Source organism: Chinchilla lanigera, unplaced genomic scaffold (assembly GCF_000276665.1).
Source record: "Chinchilla lanigera isolate Chin_1 unplaced genomic scaffold, ChiLan1.0 scaffold00046, whole genome shotgun sequence".
Classification (NCBI taxonomy): domain Eukaryota; kingdom Metazoa; phylum Chordata; class Mammalia; order Rodentia; family Chinchillidae; genus Chinchilla; species Chinchilla lanigera.
This window is the reverse complement of record NW_004955447.1, coordinates 15,078,271-15,100,975: the sequence shown is the minus strand read 5'-3', so window position 1 is coordinate 15,100,975 and position 22,705 is coordinate 15,078,271. Positions and strand designations below refer to the sequence as shown.

The window sequence follows — 22,705 nt, the reverse complement described above, 5'->3', positions numbered from 1 at the left end:
GATTTAATTGATTGAAATTGTCCAAGTTTTAAATGGCGAGGATCCAGAATTAACAGAGGTTGACATATACAGAAAAGAGAGCATTCGATCTGCAATAAATTCTGCAATATCAGAATAAATTCAGCCGTTAAAAGGAAAAAACAGAGCACTGAACTCAGACCCTGGTTCCAGTTCAGTCTCCGCCCTACGGAGTCCCCTCCGGCGCCTATCCTTCACACGCCCCTCCTTCACACGCCCCTCCCGCCTCCTCACGCCCGGTGTGAAGCCACGCCCCCTCACGTCCATTGGTTGCTCCCTTCCCCCGCCTCCTCTACTTCCTCCTCCACCGGGTCAACTTCCGGCGTGGCGTGGTCACGTGTCCGGATATGGGAAGTGGTGGGGAAATTGTCGCTTCCCGTTCACCGTTTAATTGAGGGGCCCGTCCTAGTGGCGGTGGCCGCCCCGCCCCCGTGGCGTCTCGGCACAGCCGGGCTCGGTCCGGCCTTGCGGTAAGCTTTCGGCCGCCGCTCCGCGCTCCCGTGTGGCGGCGGGCTGGCGGGCGCGGAGTCCGAGGCTGCCCGCTCTCGCGGGTGCAGCCCGCCTTCCCTTCCTCCGTCTGCGGGAGGTGCAGAGCGCGTGGCAGCATCCCTCCCGCTTCCGTCCTGGGGTGTCGGAGAAGATGAAGCCGGGAAGGAGTCCTTCGCGCCCCTCTACCGCTCCGTTCCGCCCGTCGGGTCCACATTTCACTTGTTCCCAGGCGCCCAAATCGCGCGCTCCTCGGCGCGGTCCCAGGAGGCGTGACGGTGCTTTCCCCTTGTCCATCAGCAGGGTGCTCTGTGTCCCTTGAGTGTGTTTCGCTGCCCCCGGGTAGTCGCAGTGACCAGCTGTCTGTCACGCGGTGTGAAGGCGCAGTTGGGTGTAAGGAAGCGAGGACCAGTGCGGAGGGTAGTGTTGGGCAGCTGCCCGCAGAGGTGCTCAGACGTGGATTCTTAAACCTGGAAAGTGACTTCAGGGGACCTGCGGTCACACCGACATACAGAAAAGTCCTGCACTGGCAATCCTGGAGTGGTAATTATTAGACCCATAGAATTAATGCCACTGAAGCGCGGGCCTTCGCCTTTCCATGGACGTGACAAACGTCCACCTGGAATAGTGCCTGGTACCTACTCAGAGCCCTGCAATATTTGCTAAATGATGAATGGTCCCGTACTGCTTTGCTTTCTCCCTGACTCTTCTATGAGGTGTGTCCAGTCCTCATACCCCTGACCTTGCACCCAGTACCGCAGCACCACCACCGCTGATTGAACCCAGGGCCTTTGCGCTGAGCTGCATTTCCAGTCTCTTTTTGTTTTGTTTTGTTCTGTTTTTAGCCCAAGTTGGGCTTGAACTTTGGAGTCTTCCTGCCTCAGCCTCCCAGAATGCTAGGATTGCAGCCATTAGTCGTTGCATTCGACCAAAGAGGGATGTTGGTAAACGTTGGCCACTATTATTCATTTGACCAGTTTTGTTTTGTTTTTTTTTTTACTGCTCAGTTCAGATAACATGAGGCGGTGCTTCTTACGTAGCTAGTGTGAACACAAAATTATGATAGAACATCTCTGACCCTTCTAATTCTTTCTGTTTTAAGCAGCTCCCGGGCTCGTGAACCAGACAGCAGGTGCGGAACTGTTTAGTAAATGTGTTAAGTGCTATAGAAATGTAGAGGTGAGATCAATGTGGATTAAGGTATTTATTGAATAAACTTCGTATAAACCGTGAAATGGAATCGTGGTTCGGGTAGGGATGACGTATTTCCTGCTTGGAAAAGTGCCTACGTGGAGATGTAAGGCCCCAAATGAACAAAGTGCTTTGAGCGGAAGGTTTGCCTTGAGAACATTAGGAAAATGCGGAACAGGGGTGTGGTGTGATGCAAATTACATTTCAGGATTTTTTTTTAGGGTTGTGAACACTTACAAAGACATAACCAGAGGCTGTTGGGTAAGGTTGATAGGAACCTTGGTGTGTGGGGAGTGGAAAAAGAAATTACGTGCGGATGAGGGGTAATCCCAGAATGTATTAGCGGATTTCCTGTCGATAATGGAGGAGGTAATGAAGTATGACAGACTGTGAACGTGGATGTTAGCTGTCCGGTGTGGAAGTTGGGAAGGGAATCCTACGGAGCTGTAGCTGTTACATTATGTATTGTAATCATGTTAGTTAATCTGAGTATTTGTTAAATGTGTCCATTATTTGGCCCAGTTCTAGGAATATGAGGATGAATAAGATGTGGTTCTTGTCTCAAACTACTTTTAATGGGGGAGAAATGCAGTTAGTTAGAAAATACAGCTCATAAGTGCTGTTATCACAATAGAGTGATGTAGAAAAGGATATTGTAGAGGAAGGGGCTGCTGCAGAGAAAGTGAGACCTTTTAGCCAGATCTTGAGGGATGAGTTGGAATTTGCAGGGAGAAAAGAATTCTAAGCAAAGGAAATTGAGAAAAACCCTAGAGGTAGAATAGTAAACTGGCAAGACTGCAGCGTGACTCAGGCCTAGGATGGCACAGAGTTTTAACAGGGTCTAGATCCTAGAACATATGAAGGATTTAGTTACGTGGGAAGTTTTGTAGTAGGCAGAACGGAGGTGAGCATGGGTGAAGATGCAGAGGTGGAAAAGGAAGCAACTGGAAAGAATTCTGATCTCTGATTTCTGCATTACTGCGAGAATCGCTGCTACAGAGTGAGCGGGAGGAGGAGGCTGCCGGGAGAGTGGAGGACCGAAACAGGCAACAAGGATCTGCAGCAAATGCGAGGAGGTTCGAGGAAAGGAATCTTCAAAGGCAGTGCTTTAAATTGCTGAGCAGCCTGAAAATTCCAGTTTGGGCTGGCCTTAGATGTTTGTATGCACACACAGAGTATGGACGTGGGACTTTTTAAAACCTTTTTTATCAAAAAAAGTCATAACAAGATAATAAGAGAATAACAGTAGTTAATTATATGTCATTGTCTTTAAAGTCCTTACTCAGAGTCCAAGATGTAGACCAAAATAAAAGACTTTTTAAAGTGATTTGTAGCCCTAGAGAAGTGAAGGGGTTTAGGGAGATTGATGAAACAGGATAAACTGGTCTACAAACAGGATAAAACTCACTGCAGGGGAGAGTGCTGATGTAGGGAAATGAGAATCGCCTCAGGCTCCTTTGGAAAAGAGGTTAAGCTTGAACAGCTGGGGTGGAAGACGGCAGGGTGGAAGTGGAAAGAGGGATTTTTGGAGTTGGAGTAGAAATGAAGGTTTCACAGATTGTGTAACTTAGAAAGGAGACCTAGTTTACAGAGCTGTCATTGTGCTATAAAAATGCATTGTGAAACATTTATGTAAGGGCCAAGAATATAGCTCAGTGGAATCTTGCGTGTCTGGCAAACACGAGGTCCTGAGTTCGATGCTTGGTACAAAAAAATTTATGTAAAACTTATATTTCTTCCTTTCCTGTTGAGAGAAATAGTATTGGTAAAAATTAATGCTTAGGCAGGCTCCCGTGTATAATACACATTTGTATCAGGAAATCATAATATATACACACAATTATGTATATGAAAGATAAAAATTGGAACACTAAAAAAACATTTAGCCGAAGTTCATGTTTGAAAAAAGATGCTGAAATAGTTACGAAAAAGATAAGTGGAAACCTCTTTTTATAACAGCTTCTTTGAGATGCAGTTCTCTTACAAAACTGACCTTTTTCAGTGTAGGTTTCTGTTCTTTTTAGTGTGTTCGTAAGTTTGACATCACTCATTCAAGACATTTTCATTGCCCGGAAAGAAACTCCACACTTCTTACCATTAACAGTCACTCCCAGACAACTCCTAATCCTTTTAAAAATATTTGTTTGTTTATTTGTTTGTAGTCCTTGGGCCTGAACCAAGGGCCTTTGCACTGAGCTGTACTCTCAGCCCTTTTTATTTTGAGCCAAGATCTTGCTAGTGACTGAAGTTGTCCAGGCTGGGCTTGAATTTGCGATCCTCCTGCCTCAGCCTCCCAGAGTGCTAGGATTATAAGGGGTACACCACTACAGCCAGCTCTGGACATTTCTTATAAATGGAATCATATAGTATGCAGTCTTTTGTGTTTGGCTTCTTCATATAGCATAATGTTTTCAAGATTCCTGCATCATTATATGTGTAGATACTTTATTCCTTTTTTACAGCCAAATAATATTCCTCTCTGTGACTATGCCAGATTTTGCTTAAGTGCTTATTTCTTGATGGACTTTTGGTTTCTTACCATTTCTAACTATTGTAAATATAGTTGGCCTTTCACGCCCATGTGTCTGTAGCTACAGATTCAGACAATCACAGGTCAAAAATGTTTAGGAAAAAATTGTGTTTGTGCGGAACATGTACAGATTTTTTTCCTTGACATTATCCTCTAAACAATATAACGACTACTTCTATAGCATTTGCATTCTATTAGTATAATAATCTAGACATGATTTAAAGTGCAAAGGTTGTTTGCAGATGTTATGCCAGTTCGGATAAGGTACTTTAGCACCTTCGGATTTTGATATCTTTGGGGGGTCCTGGAACAAGACCCGCAAACACTGAGAGATGATTCTCATATTGTTGGCAACACATGTGAACAAGGTTTTGTGTAAAGACTTCTAAAGTGTTATTGGGAATGGAATTTCCAGAGTATATGCTAACTCTGGGTTTCACTTTTTGAAGACCTGCCAGAATGTTTTTCAGATCAGCTACATTTTCCCATCCCAGTAGCAATGCATGAGCTTTACCTTCTCCACATCTTCAGCAACACTTCTTATGATCTGTTCTCTTGCTTCTAGGCAGCCTAGAGGGTGTAAAGTAATACTTATCTCACAGTGGTTTTATTTGCATTTCCTTAGTGAGTGTTCGTGTTGATCATCATTTCACATACTTGTTGGCTATTTATACATCTTTTTTGGAGAAATATCTATGCATATCTTTTTTCATTTTAACTGGGTTGTCTTTTTATTGTTGAGTTTTAAGTGTGTTTTATATAAGAAACTAAAGATTGAGTATGGATCTCAAACTTTTTTCCTTAAATCATCTGTGTGTATGTGCAGTACTGTACTGATGTGCACTTCCAAAGGTTTTAGATTTGATCCACACTGATACTGAGATTTTATTTCCAAATTTATTGCTTTATATTTTTACAGTGCAGGTGTATAATGTGTGAAATCATTTTTCCCATGATTAACCAAACAGTAGATCTTTTTTGAATTACAAGAGTACAAGGTGGCATGGTTGTGCAGATGAGCTCAGTATCTACACTTTTTATTTTTTCAGCTAGGAAAAGATGACAGCAATCAAGCATGCGTTACAAAGAGACATTTTTACGCCGAATGATGAGCGCCTGCTGAGCATTGTGAACGTCTGCAAAGCAGGAAAAAAGAAAAAGAACTGTTTTTTGTGTGCCACAGGTGAGTATTAAGTGAGAAAGTATTTTTGATGTTCTTTTACTCAATAAGGGACATTTCTTCCTTTAAAAAAAAAATGCTCTCATTATCCCTATAATTGGGAAAATTGTTGGACCAAGTTAATTTTTTAGTTGTTTTTAGTGTTGAGTGGCTGTACAGTAAGTTCCGTAACACACACGAGGCGTAAAGACCAGTCATCCAGAGAGCGCAGGGTGCTCACCCTCGGCGTTTAAGATCTCCTTTGCGCCCTTCCTTTGCCCGTCTCCCTCCCCCTGTGGTAAAAGGTAACTGGTTTCTGACTTGGGTTCGCTATTTCCCTGCTTTTCTTTATCACATTGCCCTGTATACCTATAATTTCAAACACTATATTGTTTAGTTTTGCATGTCTTTGAACTTTATATAAATTCAATTATAGTGCATATATTCTTTGTGAATTTCCAGTCATTGTTATGTTCACAAATTAGATTTCTGTTTTTGTACAGCCACAACCTACTGTATTCACTGCTGTACTCTGCTATATCCCTCTACTGCAGCTCATGCACCCATTCTACCAACAGTGAGCAATGGTTTGTTTCCAGGTTTTCCTGTTCAGACAGCACTTCTGTGAACGTGCTTGTTCTTAGCTCCTAGTACACATAAGAAAGAACTTACTTAGGATACTTAGATGGAGAATTGGTGAATCATAGGTATATAAATGACCATTTCTGCCCTAATAGCACATTATATGCAAAAGTAATTCTAATTTTCATTCCCATCAGCAGTATATATATTCTGGACTCTACATCCTATCAGTAGTTGGGATTAATAGTAATTGTTGCCAGTCTGGTGGGAATGAAATAGGATTTCTATACTATTATTGTGGTTTTAAATTGCATTTTCCTAATTAATAATGAGATTAAGCATCTTTTCATGACTTTATTAGCCACTTAGTTTCCTTGTTTATGAAATTTATCCGCTTGAGTTTTTGCTCTTTTTCCACTGATTTGTACAAATTCTTTATGTAATCTGATATTAATCCTTTACTGGTTGCTTGTGTCCCAGCTTTTGGCTTGTCTTTCACATTTTGTGATGGCTTTTAATGAAGTTTACAGTTTTAACTAAGTAAATTTAATGAAGCTGAACTTCTGTGTCTTCTCCTTTTTGACTCTTCCCTAAGAGCTCCTCCTCAGGTCTCTTGTACCCAGTCAACAGACTCCCCTCCTGTAATGGTGGAAGAGTTTACGGTATTGCTTTCTGCGTTTTAGTTTGTAATTCACCATGTCTACATTTGTCATTTATGTGTATAAACTGTTTCTGCGTTTTATTTTTTTCTTTTTCTGGGTATTTTTTCCTTTTTCTTTGTTTCTTTTTGTTTTGGTTTACTTTGATTTGTTCCTTACTCTTTATCTAAATTTTAGAACCAACTTCTCAAGTTCCAGAGTTTATTGGGATTTTGATTAGAATTATTTTGAACTTATAGTTCACTTTGGAAAGAACTTACATTTTCTTATGTTGATAACCACATAGTGTAGTTCTTTGTTTACCTACGTCCTTTAAAATGACTTTAAGTTTCGTAGTTTTCTCTAAAGGCTTTGCATGTATGTGTTGATTTATTCCTAATTTTTCTTAGTTTTCTAGTGTTACAAATAATCGTCCTTATTAAGGTTAGTATTTTTAAAATTATTGATTAGATTTGATGTACGGTTGGTTTTTTATGTGAATATGAATCTTGCTGAATTTCTTTATTAATTCTAGTTAATTTATTGTTAGATCTGAAAGTAGTGGTAACTTTCTTCCTTTCTTTGTAGTCTTTATGTTTTTCACTTTTCACTTATTTTGTTCCTTTGGTCCACTAATTAGAACCATCAATATAGTCTTGATCTCAAAAAAAATGATTTCTTCTTTAAGTGTGATGTTTGCTGTAGGGTTTTTGTAGCTCTCCTTTGCAGTGTTAAGGAAATGTAGTTTCCTTCTATTCTGTTCCTGGCTTTTAATACTATTTATTTTTCGTTATTTATTTTTTCAAACACAGGGCCCTTTGCATGTTGAACCAGCACTCTAGCACTGAGCTACATTTCCACTTAACCCTTTTTAGAAATCATGAGTTGATATTCAATTTAATCAGATACTTCTCATTAATAACTATTATATATTTAGTAATCACTGTATAATTTTCTGCTTTAGTTTGGTCTTGTAGTGAATAATTATACTTGATTTTTCAAATTTTCTTGACCTTTTGAAATAACCTATCTCAGTCATGATGTGCCATATCCCATTGATTATGATATAGGTTATTATTTTATATCCCACTAAAAGAAGATATGATACTGCATTAATTGTTAAGGCTTACTCTGATTCCAGAGATTTTTAAATGTGAACAAATAGATCTTGGATTTGATGAAGTGAAGCATTGTATTTTGTAAGTACCCTTTGTTTATAAGTAGAGTATTTGTTTTTCAGATTTTGCACTGGTGTTCACAGTCATATGGTCATAATGTTCTTCATGCTGTAGTTGGCTTTATAGTCAAGGTTATAAAACAAAGTAGATTGAGGAGTCCTCCCTCCCTTGTTCTGTGTATATGGAAATAGCTGTGTGTCTTTGGAATTACTCATTCCTTGAAATTTTGGCAAAAACTGTCAATAAATCTGGTGAACTCATTTTTTGGGAGTGGAGGATACAATTTCAAAGAACTTCAGTAGTCATAAAGTACTACTTCAGTAGTCATAAACTTTGCATATTTTCTGTTTTTGGCTCAATTTAGGTATATTATGTATTTAAGAAAATTTTTAGGAAAAACCACTTCCTAAATTATTAGCATTCATTCCAGTGATTCTCCTTTTTGTTGCCTAAGTAATTTTTTTAAACCAGAAATTAGAACATACTGTTTTCCTAATTAAAACAGTACCCTGTACAATTTCAGATAAGGGGCCTTTGTGATCTGAACTCTTTGCTTTTGCAGTGAATTCATTTCCAGACACCTTATTGCTTGTACCGTCTAGGTTGAACTGCTTACTGTTGTTCTTTGAAATGGCATTACACTGTATTCTTTCAGGCTTCTCTGCCTTTACATATCAGCCATTCCTTAGATTTTAGTTAGTACTCTTCCTCTGAAGCTGGCCTGAGGCTTTCTTCTTAAGACATCTACCTCTACCCTGTAGTCTGGGTAGACTGAATTAATTCTAAAACTTACTTTAGAATTCTGTGCATTTTTCAGTCCACTTGTTACAAAATATTACACGTTTTAATATTGTGTTCTAGGCACAATATTAGGGAACCTGAAAACTTTCTTGTAACGAGTGAAAGAAAAGTGGTTGAGCGCATCATATTTCTAATGAAGGTCTGTGTTTTCCTCAACAGTAACAACTGAACGCCCTGTGCAGGTGAAAGTGGTCAAAGTCAAGAAATCTGATAAAGGAGATTTCTACAAAAGGCAGATTGCTTGGGCTCTTCGAGACCTTGCTGTGGTAGATGCCAAAGATGCTATCAAAGTATGTTTTTCTTAGTTCTTTGACCTGTCTTCAGAAAATGTATTATGTGTTCTAAGGTGATCTAAACTTGTTTTGTGAAGGCTGGTCTACCAACTTAACTGGAAATTAGCCTAGAATGTATTATTCAGCCTTCTACCTCCTCACCCCCACTCTAACGTACTGTATATGTTTAGTTCATTGTTTTTGTTTTTTTTAAAGCTCTGATTTTAAGCTGGGCGTGCTGGCACATGCCTGTAATCCTAGCACTCAGGAGGCTGAGGCAGGAGGATCATTAGGAGTTCGAGGCCAGCCTAGGCTACAAAGTGAGCTCAAGGCCAGCCTGAACTGCATAGTGAAACCCTGTCTCAAAAAGACAAAAAAAGCTTTGATTTTTGCCTGTGCACAAGCTACATAAACTAGAGAAAAATAATGTGTATGTATATTGAATACGTATATTTCTGTATGTATAGAATCTGTAAATTAGTATGCATTTGAAAATGTTGTATTATTTTAGTTTTTTTTAATCCTCATTGTTTTGCTAAAATCCTGCCCATAAACATGAATAACATAACTAAAGTGAGCCTTCCTTAGTCCTCATGGGTTAGTATAGAGTTATCAGCTGAAGCAACCAAGGTGGCCTTTTGAGCCCGTGGCTTTGTTGATTGTGATTCAAGTAAAGGAAGTGATACTGTATAAGGATATACACCTTATTTTAAGGATTTAAATAACAACATTTATAAGACTATAAATCTTACACCTTATCCCTAAAACAACACAAGAAAGCTGAGAAAGTGAAGTAATGCAGAAATTATATTAAACGACCACTTGTATTCCTAGCAATTCAAGAGTTTGTATAGCAGTACCCTATTTTCAAAGAAATCCAGTAGAAATTCTCTGACTGACACAGGTGCCCCCAGCGCCTGCCCTCAGCTCCTACTCTCCGGACAGGCCCCTCATGTTCCATTAGGGAATACTCTGCACCCCCTCCTGTGCTGTCGATGGACTGATAGCAGAGCTTACACTAACGTGACTGCAAGTGTGCTTCCACTTAACTCTGTAAGTTTCGTACAAGTATTTTAAAGGCACAAAGAAATAACACATTTGTAAAGCAATCAGGCAAAGTAAAATTCTGGTTTTACTCCCACCTTGGTATAAGTCTCTTAGGTTCAAAAAGCCAAACAAAATGACAAATAGTTGAGTCAGGTGTGGAAAAGAAAAGCAAAAACAATTTCGGGCAAGCCCTGTCTGTGTGATTGAGATTTCTTCCAAATGCAGAAGTAAGCTGTTTTTTTCTTTAAGTATTTTAGGTAGACTACACCTGTGCTTTATCTCTAAGAAGCACTCCGTTTTCAGAAAAATGAGGAAACAGCTGGACAAGTGCCGGGAAGGAAGGAGCTAGGGGAGGTTGGAGAGAAGAGCAGAGGGAGTCTTTGTAGAACTTCAGGGCGTTCTTCTGTTTGTGCAGGGGAGAGAGCAAGTGGGGACTTCCGCGGCAGGCTTCTGTCTAAGACACACATCTTAGGAAGCACCTTGATTAAGAAGCCTCTTCTCTCTGCTGCTTCTCCTCCTCCACTTCGTGGTCCTGTTGATGCACATAATTCCCTGCCGAGCACTTATTTGAATGCTCTCTCAGAGCTGACGCCTCCGCTGATTTGCTTAATGGATTTTTTTCACTTTATGTAGGCACCTTGTTGTGTGTACGCTATATATGGATATAAAACATAAAATTTTTATACGTAACTCGACATTAGCCATTTGGTATCACACATTGATTGTGTGGATGCTGCCACTAGAGCACTCAGCTGCTTTATGGCAGTATGGGAAGTATTCCCAGAGAAGAGGTCATTTCCCGTCAGGTTTCATGTTAGCTGCCAGTAGTCCCAAACTTTTTTATAAGTAATTATGTAAATACCTTTTCATTATAAATGCAAGCTTTTAATTTTTTGATACTTAATTCTGTTTATTAAGCTATAAGTTGAACTAATTATTAGTAGTTACATGGTACTGTTATATGGTGCTTATAGCAAAGGTCAACTCCTGATCCCTAAACTACATCTTTTACAAATACTTCTAAAGTAAAAGGCTCAAATAACTTTGCTTGCTTTTAAGGTCTCTGTACTCACATTTTGTTCCCCCTAAACAGTGGTTTAAATAAGTGGAATAGATTATTCCTCTGTCTTGTAGAACATGTATATATTATCTTTCTACCCTTAGAGGACTTTGAGTGTATTTTTTAATTTCTTGAAAGTGAAGAAAAAATACATTCATATGTTTTCATTTTTCATGTAATGATTAATTCTAGTCAAGGAAGAAATATTAGTTCATCATAGAATTACTGCTGGGACAGGGAGTAATTTTAATTCTCTCAAATTGGTTCAGCTCCTTTGTCACTTGAAAATACTTTAAGGTCTACCAGCACTGTGTCTTTTCAGACACCTGTGATCGTTCTGTCTTTTCAAAATAAAAAAGGGGCACCCCCCTGATTTTCACCTCATTGTTCTTGAGAAGAGCACTAGAGTATGGATTGTGCTTTTTTAATCATATATTATTAGAAGATTCATTCCATATCAAGAAGTCAGTGCCGAATCACAGTTACCGTTTTCTTGGTTTTGGCTCTCGGGATTAAGCCCAGGGCCTCACGCGTACTAGCAAGCACCTACCACTGAGCTACATCCCTAACCCAGTAATATATTATCAAAGAAAAGATGGAACTCTAAAACTTCATGGGCGGTTAAGAAGAAAACTCAGGTCCACATGAAAACTGAAGATCACTGTCATCTTATTGCCAAGGACTGAGTCACACGGCGTTAACTGTATAACCTGCGCTTAAACTGAAGGGGCATAGGAACGAGCAACGTGTTGTAATTTTTCATCCAGCGTCTTTTGATTGGTCAGCAAGTTTTTACTATGAATTGAATTTCCTGAACGCTTCTCTTCAAGTCACCTGACTTTCACTTACCTTCTTTTCCTCACCAACAGCTTAAATTCCTTTTTTAATAAAGATACTACATTATTAATGAAAGATATGATTTTTAAAAAAAAAACCTTTGTGTATTTTTATTTCAGGAAAATCCTGAATTTGACTTACATTTTGAAAAAATATATAAATGGGTTGCTAGCAGCACTGCTGAAAAGAATGCATTTATCTCATGCATTTGGAAATTGAATCAGCGATATCTCCGGAAGAAAATTGATTTTGTCAATGTTAGCTCACAGCTATTGGAAGGTAAAGTGAGAATGTATGTGTAAAATCAAGTGTATCTTTAAGTGAATATGTAATTTGACATTATTCAAAGTAATTAGAATGCTGAATTACCCTAAGTCATAAAGGAATTTTAAAATAATTTTTCCTATTGAAGAAATGATGCTTAGTCTTCCTAGGCTATTGATTCATTAAATCAGTAAATCACTTACAGATGTGCTCTGCAGCGATAACTGCTGTTAATATTTTAATAGACACTCTTCTGGGTTTTTTCTACACATATTTAAATACTAAAAAAAATAAAATTACATTCCATTTCTAACCATACTTTTTCATATAATGAGAATATCATGAACATTTTTCACATTAAAAACTTACTCCAACATTGCTTTTAATAGCACCATAGTACCTGTTATATGGATATACCACAATTTATTTAACTAATTTAAATTTTCCAGTCTTTCCTTATTTATTTATTTAGTACTGGATAGCAAACCTAGGGCCATGCATATGCTAGGTAAACCTTGTATCACTGAGTACACCCCCAGGCCCCAGTCTTTGCTTATTTTAAAGAACTCTAGCCTGAGTGTCCTTGTAGCAGTATTTTTGTGCGGAGGGTAGGTATAGAGTCAGGCTGCCTGGTCAGATTCTGGCTTTGCTATCTACTCTGTGACTCCCATAGTTACTTAATCTCTATACTTTAGTTTCTTTTTTCTCAGAACTAGATAATAATAGTATCTACCCTATAAGGCTGTTATGAGGATTGAATTTCTTAGTTTTGCAAGACTAAAATTCTGTTAATTATTGAAAATGTACAGTGAAGTTTTATACTTCAAAAATTGACTTCATAAAGGCGTGAACATCATAAGGAAATGGTTCTGAAGGCCTCATGGATGCAATTTGTATTCTTTGTCTCAAAGAAAGCAGTTGAAGTGACAGCTAATATGCAGCAGAACAGAGGAAAGACACTTAGTCTTAAGTGATAAATTAAAAAGAGAAATCGCATTTGTCCTAGGTTGCGGATTAGCATTTAAAGTGAAGCTTTTGTTCGTCAGAAAGGTTGAGGCGTCTGGAATTGCCGTTTTGCAGCAGTGTGAATACTGGAGTGGAGCAGGGCACCCGTGCAGTCCATGGCCTGTGTCTGTTTTGTTCTGCCCGCTCCTTTCTCTGTTCAGCCACTTGGTGGTATTCTTCCTAGCACCTAACAGCCGCTCACGGCTGTCACACGTGTATTGCTCCCCCGGCAGGCTCCTTGGGTAGGAGCCCTAGGGTTGCCCTCTCACCAACATTAGTCCCTGTGTCTTAGCGGTTGAGTGTTGTCAGAGGAGTAATCTTCCAAGACCTCACGGTCATTTTTTTGTGCCTTCAGGAGGGGATTAATTTGCTCTAATGGTTTTTACTTTCTACCATTTCGGGAAAGAAATTCTCATGAGTCAATGGTTAGTTACAGGCTTGTTCTGTTTTCAGTGCAGTATTATGTATCTCCAGTTGTCACCATCTGATGCATATTTTAAACAAAAGCATTTAATTAGGACAACGGTAAAGAACAGTGCATGCCTAATCTACCTCGTTAAGAAATATTACCAAAGCAAAGAGAAGAGTATGGGTATCTTTACTGAAAAAACTTCTATTTTTCAAGGCATAAGACAAAAGTGTAGACATTTTTATAAGCATTAACCCTGGCTGGCGTCTGTCTTAAGAGTACTGAGCAGATCCGCAAGGGTCTCATTCTGAAAATCATTTTACACAGATCAATAACTTGCTTTGGTTTCGTGTTCAGGGAGTAGCTTTATTAGTGTCTGAAACTTGCTTTAATGGGCCTTGAAATCACAGCCATTACTCCCCATTTTCAAAAAGTAAATGTCTGCAGGATGTCAGTAACTCTAGAAAACAAGTAAAGAGCTAAATAATCAAGTCAGCCGGGCTGTGGTAGTTGTTAGCAGTAGCAGTGGCAATATTGGTAGTTTGTATCAGCGTCAGTTGAATATTCAGGTTATATAACTGCAGCTTCTCAGCAGAACAGTTTTTAAAAGAAGAATTTGTTAGCAATTGAAGTAGGTGAAGTTTTGTTGGCCTTTTTCTATTCTTTTACGTGCAGCCAGATTTTTAAGCAGTCTTTGACTTGAATCCTTAAAATGGCAGCTTGAACTTACATGTCTTTCACTTTGCTCACTCTTGTCCTCCCTAACAGTGTTTTGGGACTAATCATTTGTGAGGGAGTGTCTGGGTTAAGTTTGGGGCCTTCAGTGAAAAGAACTGTACTAAATGCATGAGTCACAACTGACCTAAAAACAATCCCCAGGAAATGATCTTGTTTCTCCTCCAAGAACTAGTCAGTACTGTTTCTTAAAAGACTAAGAGAAAATAGAAAGGTAAATATATTTTCAGTCACTCTCAGAAAATAGAAATGAACCCTGGAAGTTTCTTTTGGACTTTTTTCCACTTTGTAGTTAATTTTGAACCTTAATTTAGCCTGAAGTTCAAATGAGTTATGGGTAGTATTTTAAAAACTTAAATCTGTGTACTTTTCTACCCAGCTAATATTCTGTGCTTACTTCCTTTGCTTTTTCATACTCTTTACTCTGCAGAACTGCCTAAAGTTGCAGAAGGTGCGTAACACCTTTTCTTCTTATTCTGTTCTATGTGTTTTTATTACATGCCATTGTTACTAGTTGCATATTTTATGAAGTTGTGTGAAGGATAAATTTATTACAAAATCCATGTAGTAGTAAAATTAAGTATCTGCTATTGGTTTCCAAAGGACTGTTTCAGGATAGAGAAAATACATCTGAAGCTTTTGTCATAGTCATTTAAGACAGCTATGTATTTGAAATACTTACTGCAGGTATGATTTGGGTAGTCCCTGCCCTCTAGTGGCTAATAAGCAGTCACAGCTGACAGTGTAACCTTCCCACAAAAACTGAGGGCCACATTCAGAGGAGGAAGAGCTCAGTGGTGCCTCCCTACAGTTCATGTTCATATACTGCGGTCTCTAATTTCCAGGACGAAAAACACAGTCTTTTTTTCCTGGGATATAGCTAAATCTGCCTAATTTCTTACCATTCCTTAGAGTAAACCCTCCGTTACATTGAAATAGCTGGTTTTCACTCTGGGTCAAATGAGTGTATTTTCAGTGGTGCTGAATGTAAATATTCAGTTTCATGTAAATGTTGAATACTAAAAGCATGCAGTTTGTGATTTAAATTATATCCCAGTCAGTCTGTGGATATCAATAACTTTATTTAGAGTTATAAAATAGTATCGTGGGGGTTAAAAATCAGTTTTTCATCTCTCATAACCCCTACCTGTATATAAAATGCCTGCATGCTGAGTGTATTTTCTCAAAAAATGGACTGATACATTTATCCAGAAAGCACTTCAGCTGTGATATCTTGGTCTTTAGTTGTAAAGTGAGAAGACCACTGACATTTTCATGATTTCAAACCACCACATTGTTGTTGCTGCTTTTCTATTAGCGTTCCTAAGAAAGTTTCTGTAACCTATCTTTACCTGATTGATGCATATGAAATTTTTTTTAAAATTCAGTTAATATTTGTAGTGTCCAGAATAGATTGTGGAGTATAGATGTATTTTTAATTTCAGTTAAAATTCACTTGAAAGGAAAAACATAGTCAAAGATACAAAGATCAAAAACAACAAAAGAAAATCATTGGGTGGGGAAGGAAATTGTTTTCATGTGTATTGAACTTACTGTCATTGTTTTGTTAGAGCAACAGCTGCCTCAGGTAGGAAGAACACATTAGGTTCATTTCCTTGGGTATCTGTGCTTTGTTTAGGTATTTTAATTTAATTATGTGTGGGGAAATTGAGACTAAAGTCTGCTTAACACTTACAAACCAGTATATTAGACGCATGCCTTTTATTTATTACTTTTTAGACCTTTAGTTCATTAAAATATGTAATTCTTTATAAAAAAGGTTTGATTTTTTCTTATATTTTACATCATTCTTCCCGGTTTTTCAGCCTGTAAATGTGACCTGTGCTTATTAACTAAGCTTCCTAGCTGTGAGCACCATGCTGTCGTCCTTCCTCCTTTATTGATTATTTTGAATTCTCGCCTTCTTTAAGAATCTGTTCCAAGTGGAGAGAATCAGAGTGTGACAGGCGGTGATGAAGAATCAGTAGATGAGTACCAGGAGTTAAATGCTAGAGAAGAGCAAGACATTGAAATCATGATGGAGGGCTGTGAGTACGCGATCTCCAATGCCGAGGCCTTTGCAGAAAAGCTATCGCGGGAGCTGCAGGTGCTCGACGGGGTAAGGCTTCCTTGTGATCTGTGAATGAGTGATGTGCAGCAGATTGAGAAGGCGGTGTTCATGTTTTACTGCCTCAACATTTCAGCGTTTGCAGTGTGATTATAGCTGTCCTTATTAGTACATTGCTAGCGCCATCAGTCAAGGCAGTTGGGGTTGGCTGAGGCTGTAGGTGTTGGAAGGTGCTTGATAGGAGGTGATAACGGAAAAAGTAGACAACCAAAAACCATCTTAGGGATTGATTCCCCCAGACTTTAAACTACTTCAGAATAGTTCACTGCCAAAAAATACTCTTTTATTGTTTGGAGTTAAAAATAGTACAAATTAAAATGAGATAAATGAGGCTGAAAGAAGTGAGTCATTGAAAAGGGAGCGGAATAAGGTGAAATAGGAGAGCCAAGGAGAAACGATCTCAGGCTTGCCCACTACAATGTTTTTAAATAGAGCCTTTGAATTCGTGTATGCAGTGTCTGAGTCTGGAGTCCCGGTGCACTGCATCATTTACGTGAGAATGATCTAGAACAAGTCATTCGGGGGTTTTTGTTTTGTTTGGCCTTCAGAAAAGTAAGCGTTTAAGCAGTCCTTCAGGGAATAAGGAACATTTTAAGGACTTCAAAAGTTTGAGTGTATTATACATGAAAGGTACAGAAGTCATGGTCTCTTACTCAGGTCTAGAGAGACTCCGTGAATAATTCAGACTTACTAGTTCAGGAATTCACTGAAAGCAAAGGCTAGAAGAGATTTCCAGATGTTAAAGTGGAAATTGTCCTGGGCAGATTCAAACCCTCCTCTGTTCCTTAAGAGATGTGAGTGGGCCCTGAAACCCGCTGACCCTTAAGAGTGGGGCTGCACGTGGCGGTGGAGCCGCTGTGACCAGTGTGTAACCCAACAGGTATAAAGCTGTAATGGCCATTGTACAGGGTGTGCTTAACTCTTGTCCACGTTTTTCGTCATCCCATATGCCTGCCTTATGGCTTAGAGATTTATATTTTTTCTAATTAATATTGCATATATGTTGTAGCTCATCGTATTATTCCTCAAAGGACTAATATCTGGAATATATAAAGAACTCAGAAAAATCATACCCCCAGATTTAAAGACCCAGTCCAAAAATGGGCATCTGCCATGAATAGACACTGCTCAGATGAAGTACAAATGGCAAATAAATACATGAAAAAATGTTCAGTATCACTGGTCATTGGAGAGCTGCAAATTAAAACAACACTGAGATTCCATCTCACTCCGGAAAGAATGGCTGTTATCAAGAAATCAACTAATGACAAATGCTGGAGGGGCTGTGGGGAAAAAGGAACCTTTCTCCACTCTTGGTGGGAATGTAGACTGGTGCAACCACTATGGAAATCAGTGCAGAGATTCCTCAAAAAACTAAAACTAGAGGTTCAGTTTCACCCAGCTGTTCTCCTTCTTGGTATCTTCCCAAAAGAATTAAAAGCATCGTAGCACAGTGATATGTGTTCACCCATGTTTAGATCAGCACAGTTTGTCATAGCTAAATCTTGGAAACAGCCCAAATGCCCATCAGCCAACGAATGAATAAAGAAGATGTGGGGTTTTATATAAATGGAGTACTACTCTGTCATAAAGAAGGATAAGCTTGAGACATTTCTACCTAAATCGATGCACCTTGAGACCATACTCTTACATGAAAGAAATAGGACACATGTATTTAAATGCCTCATTATTTCTCTGGTGTGAGAAGCCAAAAGTGTGTATAAGGACCAAAATGTATGGTAGATACTGGGAAATTGGAAGAAAATGTTCGGATGCGAAGAGGAACAGGGAAGGGGGCAGGGAAGGAAGGAAGGGACGAGAAAAAAAGAATGGAATAAAAAAGTAAAAGAAAGTTTTTATAAATAGGGGAAAAAGGAAGCAAGATGTGTCATGTACAGGTACAAACTCTGTGATGAATGTTATCGTATGTACATCTAAAATGTACCAATAAAAAATCATCATGTTACTGTGTAGCTTAATTCTAGATTTGACACCTTCCTTATTTCAGAGAATTTAAAATCAGTAGCCAAGGGCTAGGGATGTAGCTCAGCGGCACAGCACCTGCCTGGCAAGCACAAGGTCTTGAGTTCGATTCCCAGTACAGGAAAAAAACCAAAAATAACAATAAAATCAGTAGCCAGAACATTTAGAAAGTAGTGATAAGGGGACAGTGGTTTATCATTGTGTTGTTTGGGAAAAGAAACAAATATTATAGTTGCAAATGAAAGAGAAAGGAAAATGATGGTGGAGCTTTCTTTTGCCCATATGCTCTTCCACTTCTAGTGAGTACCAAACCAGTAACATTACAGTACAAGTTAGTTCTGTCTACCCTTCAGATACTGGTATAACATGCTGCCTTCTGAACTAAGATCTTATGTAGGTGAGTGGGCTTTTACGTAGTGTTTCCCATAGATGGTCAGACCTATGAAGCATTTCCATGGTGAAGAAACGTGAGAGATGATACAGTCTTAATGGCCTTACAATTGCAGAGGTGACAGTGTGGCTTTACTGATGACTCATCCTGGGACAGAATTCTCCTTGTGTAGTCTGTGGAAATGCAGAGTACTACGGCATGGTCCCTGACCTTGATGGAGAGACAAGTGTAGCTTCATAAAACGTGCTGTAAAAAAAGTGAAACCAAACGATCGACTAAGGCAGCTGTGTAGTTATATATCAGTTTTTGTTGCTCTGCTTTCAAAAGGTTTAGCAGCATTTCATCTTTATCGTCTTTTACACAGTTAAATAACATGCCATTTTTTTTTTGTCTTCTAATTTATAGGCCAACATCCAGTCAATCATGGCCTCTGAAAAGCAAGTGAACATCCTGATGAAGCTGCTGGACGAGGCTCTGAAGGAGGTGGATCAGATTGAGTTAAAACTGAGCAGCTACGAGGAGATGCTCCAGAGCGTGAAAGAGCAAATGGACCAGATCTCCGAGAGCAACCACCTGATCCACCTTAGTAACACTAATAACGTGAAGCTCCTGTCGGAGATAGAGTTCCTTGTGGTAAGTGTTGTTATAAATGTCCCACAAAACAGAGACTAGTGATGATACGTAAAACTTAGCATTTTCTAATTTCCTAGTTAGGTTAAAAATAATTCCAAAGATCTAGCGACAGAACTGAGCAGCATCTTACCTGTAAACACCCCCAGATTCTGTGTGCAAGGGTGTGTTTACATATTCCAGAACCACATGGACTTGGCCAAAGGCCACGTAAAGGCCCTTCAAGAAGGAGATCTTGCTTCTTCCCGAGGCATCGAGGCCTGCACCAATGCTGCTGACGCCCTCCTGCAGTGCATGAACGTAGCTCTTCGACCAGGTATGTTCACTGAGGCACATAAAGTCGGACCAGGAATGGAGATTAAGACTGTAACTTGGTGTGGAGATTTTTCACAAGAAATAACATGGGCCAGGTGGTTACATGATTAGCTACCTAAACAAGTTTCACGTATTTCCCACCACATTTCTGTTGCTACTGAGTATTTTTTCATTTCAGTTCCTTCCGATGGACCACCAGGGACTGAGTGACCCCTCGTATTTCTTTAGTGCTGCCCACAAAACTCAGCACCAAATGGATGCTTTGGTTAGACGAGAGAGCAGACGGCTTTTCTAGGCCGTGGTTCTCCCACTTGAGTGTGTCAGGGTCACCTAGGGGCTGTTGAAACTGGTGACCGAGCCCATCCCCACCACTGCCTCGTTTAGTAAATACGTGGAGGAAGCCTGTGTACCCTGAAACAGTCAGTCACGCTGTTCTGATTGCAGGCCACGACATGCTGCTGGCCGTCAGACAGCAGCAGCAGCGCTTCGGGGACTTGCGGGAGTATTTCGCCAGGAGACTGGCCAACCACCTCAACAACGTTTTTGTCCAGCAGGTAACTCTACTTCATTAAAGCGGGAGCATTTCTGTAGCTCCCTTGTATTACCTTCAACTCCCACAAAACTTTAAAGCGTTCAGTTGGGGTTGAAATATGTTCCTTCCCACATTTATTTGATTTTAAGAGTTTGAAATACATGTTTATTTGCTCAAAAGAAACTGTGATTCTGTAAATCAAATAAATGTTCATGTTTATTAATTACTCATACCATATAGACATTCTCAGTTATAAAAGTCCGCACTTACTATGTTTGCTGTTGAACTTGTTTTCTTTTTCAGTAGAGGTGAGAACCGGGACTTAATTCAGTATTTCAGTGTTTCCTCAGCTCTGTGTATTTATATATGTAACTTACCTGTGAAAAACTGGCTAACTCAACTGTACATTGAAGTTGACTTAATGTCATATAAATGTTTTACCTTCCTTTCAGTATGGAAAGGGATAATTCAGGATGTAGCAATAATATGTTAATAATATCAAGTACCTTATATAAGAAGGCATTTTAATGGCTGGTTTAATAAAGTAGGTTTCTTAGGTTTTTACCTCTTTTATGTTGCTTGCATTACTGAGTAGAAAACTTGGGGGGCATCTTATTCATTAAGAAATGCTGTGTGAAAACATGGGTTTGATGTCGTGTGCGCTTGCAGTATTCTGAAACAATTGTCTTTACTGTTTTATTTCCGACTAGTTTACTCAGGCCCTCCTCCAACTCTATAACAGGTCCTACTTCCTTTCGGTTCCTGTGAGTACATCAGATTTGGCTCAAGCTTCTTTGATTTTTTTTCTCTATGAAGTTGCTAAACTTAGCAGAATCTTTATGGCTTACAGCATAACTTACTGATTTAAGTTACCTGTTAACCATATTTGCAGCAGTTTTGTTAATGTCCTAAAGCAGGATTAATTTTGACCAAAAAGGCACTACTGTCGTTCAGCTTGCCCTTCCTCCTGTCATTCTCGGGCTCGCGCGTTTGCCTGATAGTTGTTTATTTGCCAGGTGACTGAGATTCATACTAGACGTGGGCTTGGGACAAATGAGAGGCTGCTCCTGCCCCTGAGTAGCTCCTCAGCTGGGGAGGAGAGACAGGCAGATGGAGTCAGGAGGGACAGATGTGCTGATGATACTGTGGGAGCGTAAAGGAAGCCCCCTGTGACAAGCATGGGAGAGAGAGCTAGGGCAGATGCCTGAACGTTTCACTTGGTCTGAAAATGTCAAGAAGAAAATGTATTTAAAAGCCACATAGAAGGTTAATACACATTTTTCTTAATTCAAGAACATCTATTTCTACCAGATCCTTCAGGTTTAAAAGTGACACTGTTGACAGTGATGTCATCCGCATTTGTAGATGATATTGAAAATACTAGCCATGAGCCGGGCGTGGTGGCGCACACCTGTAATCCCAGCACTCGGGAGGCTGAGGCAGGAGGATCGTTGAGAGTTCGAGGCCAGCCTGGGCTACAGAGTAAGCTCAAGGCCAGCCTGAACTGCACAGCAAGATCCTGTCTCATAAACAAAGCAATTCCTTTTTGAATCTTTGGCTGTTTGTTGTAGCATGCATTTACTTACAGTTTTGCCTCTTTGCCTTAAACTAATGGCTTTGGTTAATGTGAATGCTTCCCATTTCTAAAAATCTAATATGTATTGTTACATGTGAGTAGTGTAAAACTCAAAATACTGCCACAACCTGGAATGTGCTGCTGAAGAAAGATGTCCCAAGCTGAAGGCAGATTTTCTGTGCATCAAGTCACTGAGCAAAAGAGCTGAGAAACATGAGTATTTATTTTCCTGATTTGAGGGCAAACAAGCTGGGAAAATTTGCATAGCATCTTATGGTACATCCCCTTGTCGGTTCCCGGATTTTCGTTGTATTCTGTTATGTATTCACCATCATGCATGTGTAAGGATTAAGAAATGGCTCCTTCTTATGAGATGCTTTTAAGGAGTAGCTAAGATTAATGTACGTAAAGCTCCACCACAGTGTATATAGCGGATTGCTAATTGTAGACCTATGACCATAAGTGCTAAAGAGGTTTAATCAAAAGTGAGTTTTTTAAGGACTTAGGAGTCCAGTGTGGAAGTACAGGTCAGGTAGGGCTTAAACAGTCTATCTAACAGTTTACAGCAAATGTAGTTATTACATTCTAAATATTATATGAAACAGCCCATTGGAAGTAATCTGCTGATCATAACAAAACAGTAATTTAAAGGACACTGATTCCCAGTCTTTTAAAAATTTACAAGTCAGTAAAATTAAGAAAAATAAAATTTAAAACCTGACCAAGTCATCAGGTTTTTATTTTGCCGAGTAAGATCCTTAAAAAAACAAAACTGCCATCTACTTTCACTGTCTTATTTTAAAAATGTCATTTTGACATCAAACTACACTTAATTTCAGATGCATTTTTCCTGTTAATACTTCTACATACAATGACTCTGATGAAACTTAAAATGCATCTTTATGTAGTATTCGCTTCTTATTCTAAGCATGGTCTTT

At 39.2% G+C, this 22,705-nt stretch overlaps 1 protein-coding gene across 8 annotated transcripts in view; it reads left to right on the top strand.

The window, feature by feature from the left end:
- The first annotated feature begins 347 nt into the window (after positions 1-347).
- Exoc1 (exocyst complex component 1) overlaps positions 348-22,705 on the top strand; it is a 51,542-nt gene continuing 29,184 nt past the window's right edge. The window contains exons 1-10 of one of the 8 annotated variants that reach the window (XM_013518548.1): positions 348-488; positions 5,275-5,408; positions 8,743-8,873; positions 11,919-12,078; positions 14,643-14,663; positions 16,144-16,331; positions 19,120-19,347; positions 19,528-19,660; positions 20,104-20,213; positions 20,902-20,955. In XM_013518548.1, the coding sequence (XP_013374002.1) occupies positions 5,285-5,408; positions 8,743-8,873; positions 11,919-12,078; positions 14,643-14,663; positions 16,144-16,331; positions 19,120-19,347; positions 19,528-19,660; positions 20,104-20,213; positions 20,902-20,955 (1,149 nt within the window). In that variant the 5' untranslated portion in view covers positions 348-488; positions 5,275-5,284. Of the gene's footprint in view, positions 489-947; positions 1,048-5,274; positions 5,409-8,742; positions 8,874-11,918; positions 12,079-14,642; positions 14,664-16,143; positions 16,332-19,119; positions 19,348-19,527; positions 19,661-20,103; positions 20,214-20,901; positions 20,956-22,705 lie in introns of those variants that run through there. The other 7 variants (XM_005392876.2, XM_013518549.1, XM_013518550.1 and 4 more) reach the window with 7 other exon arrangements.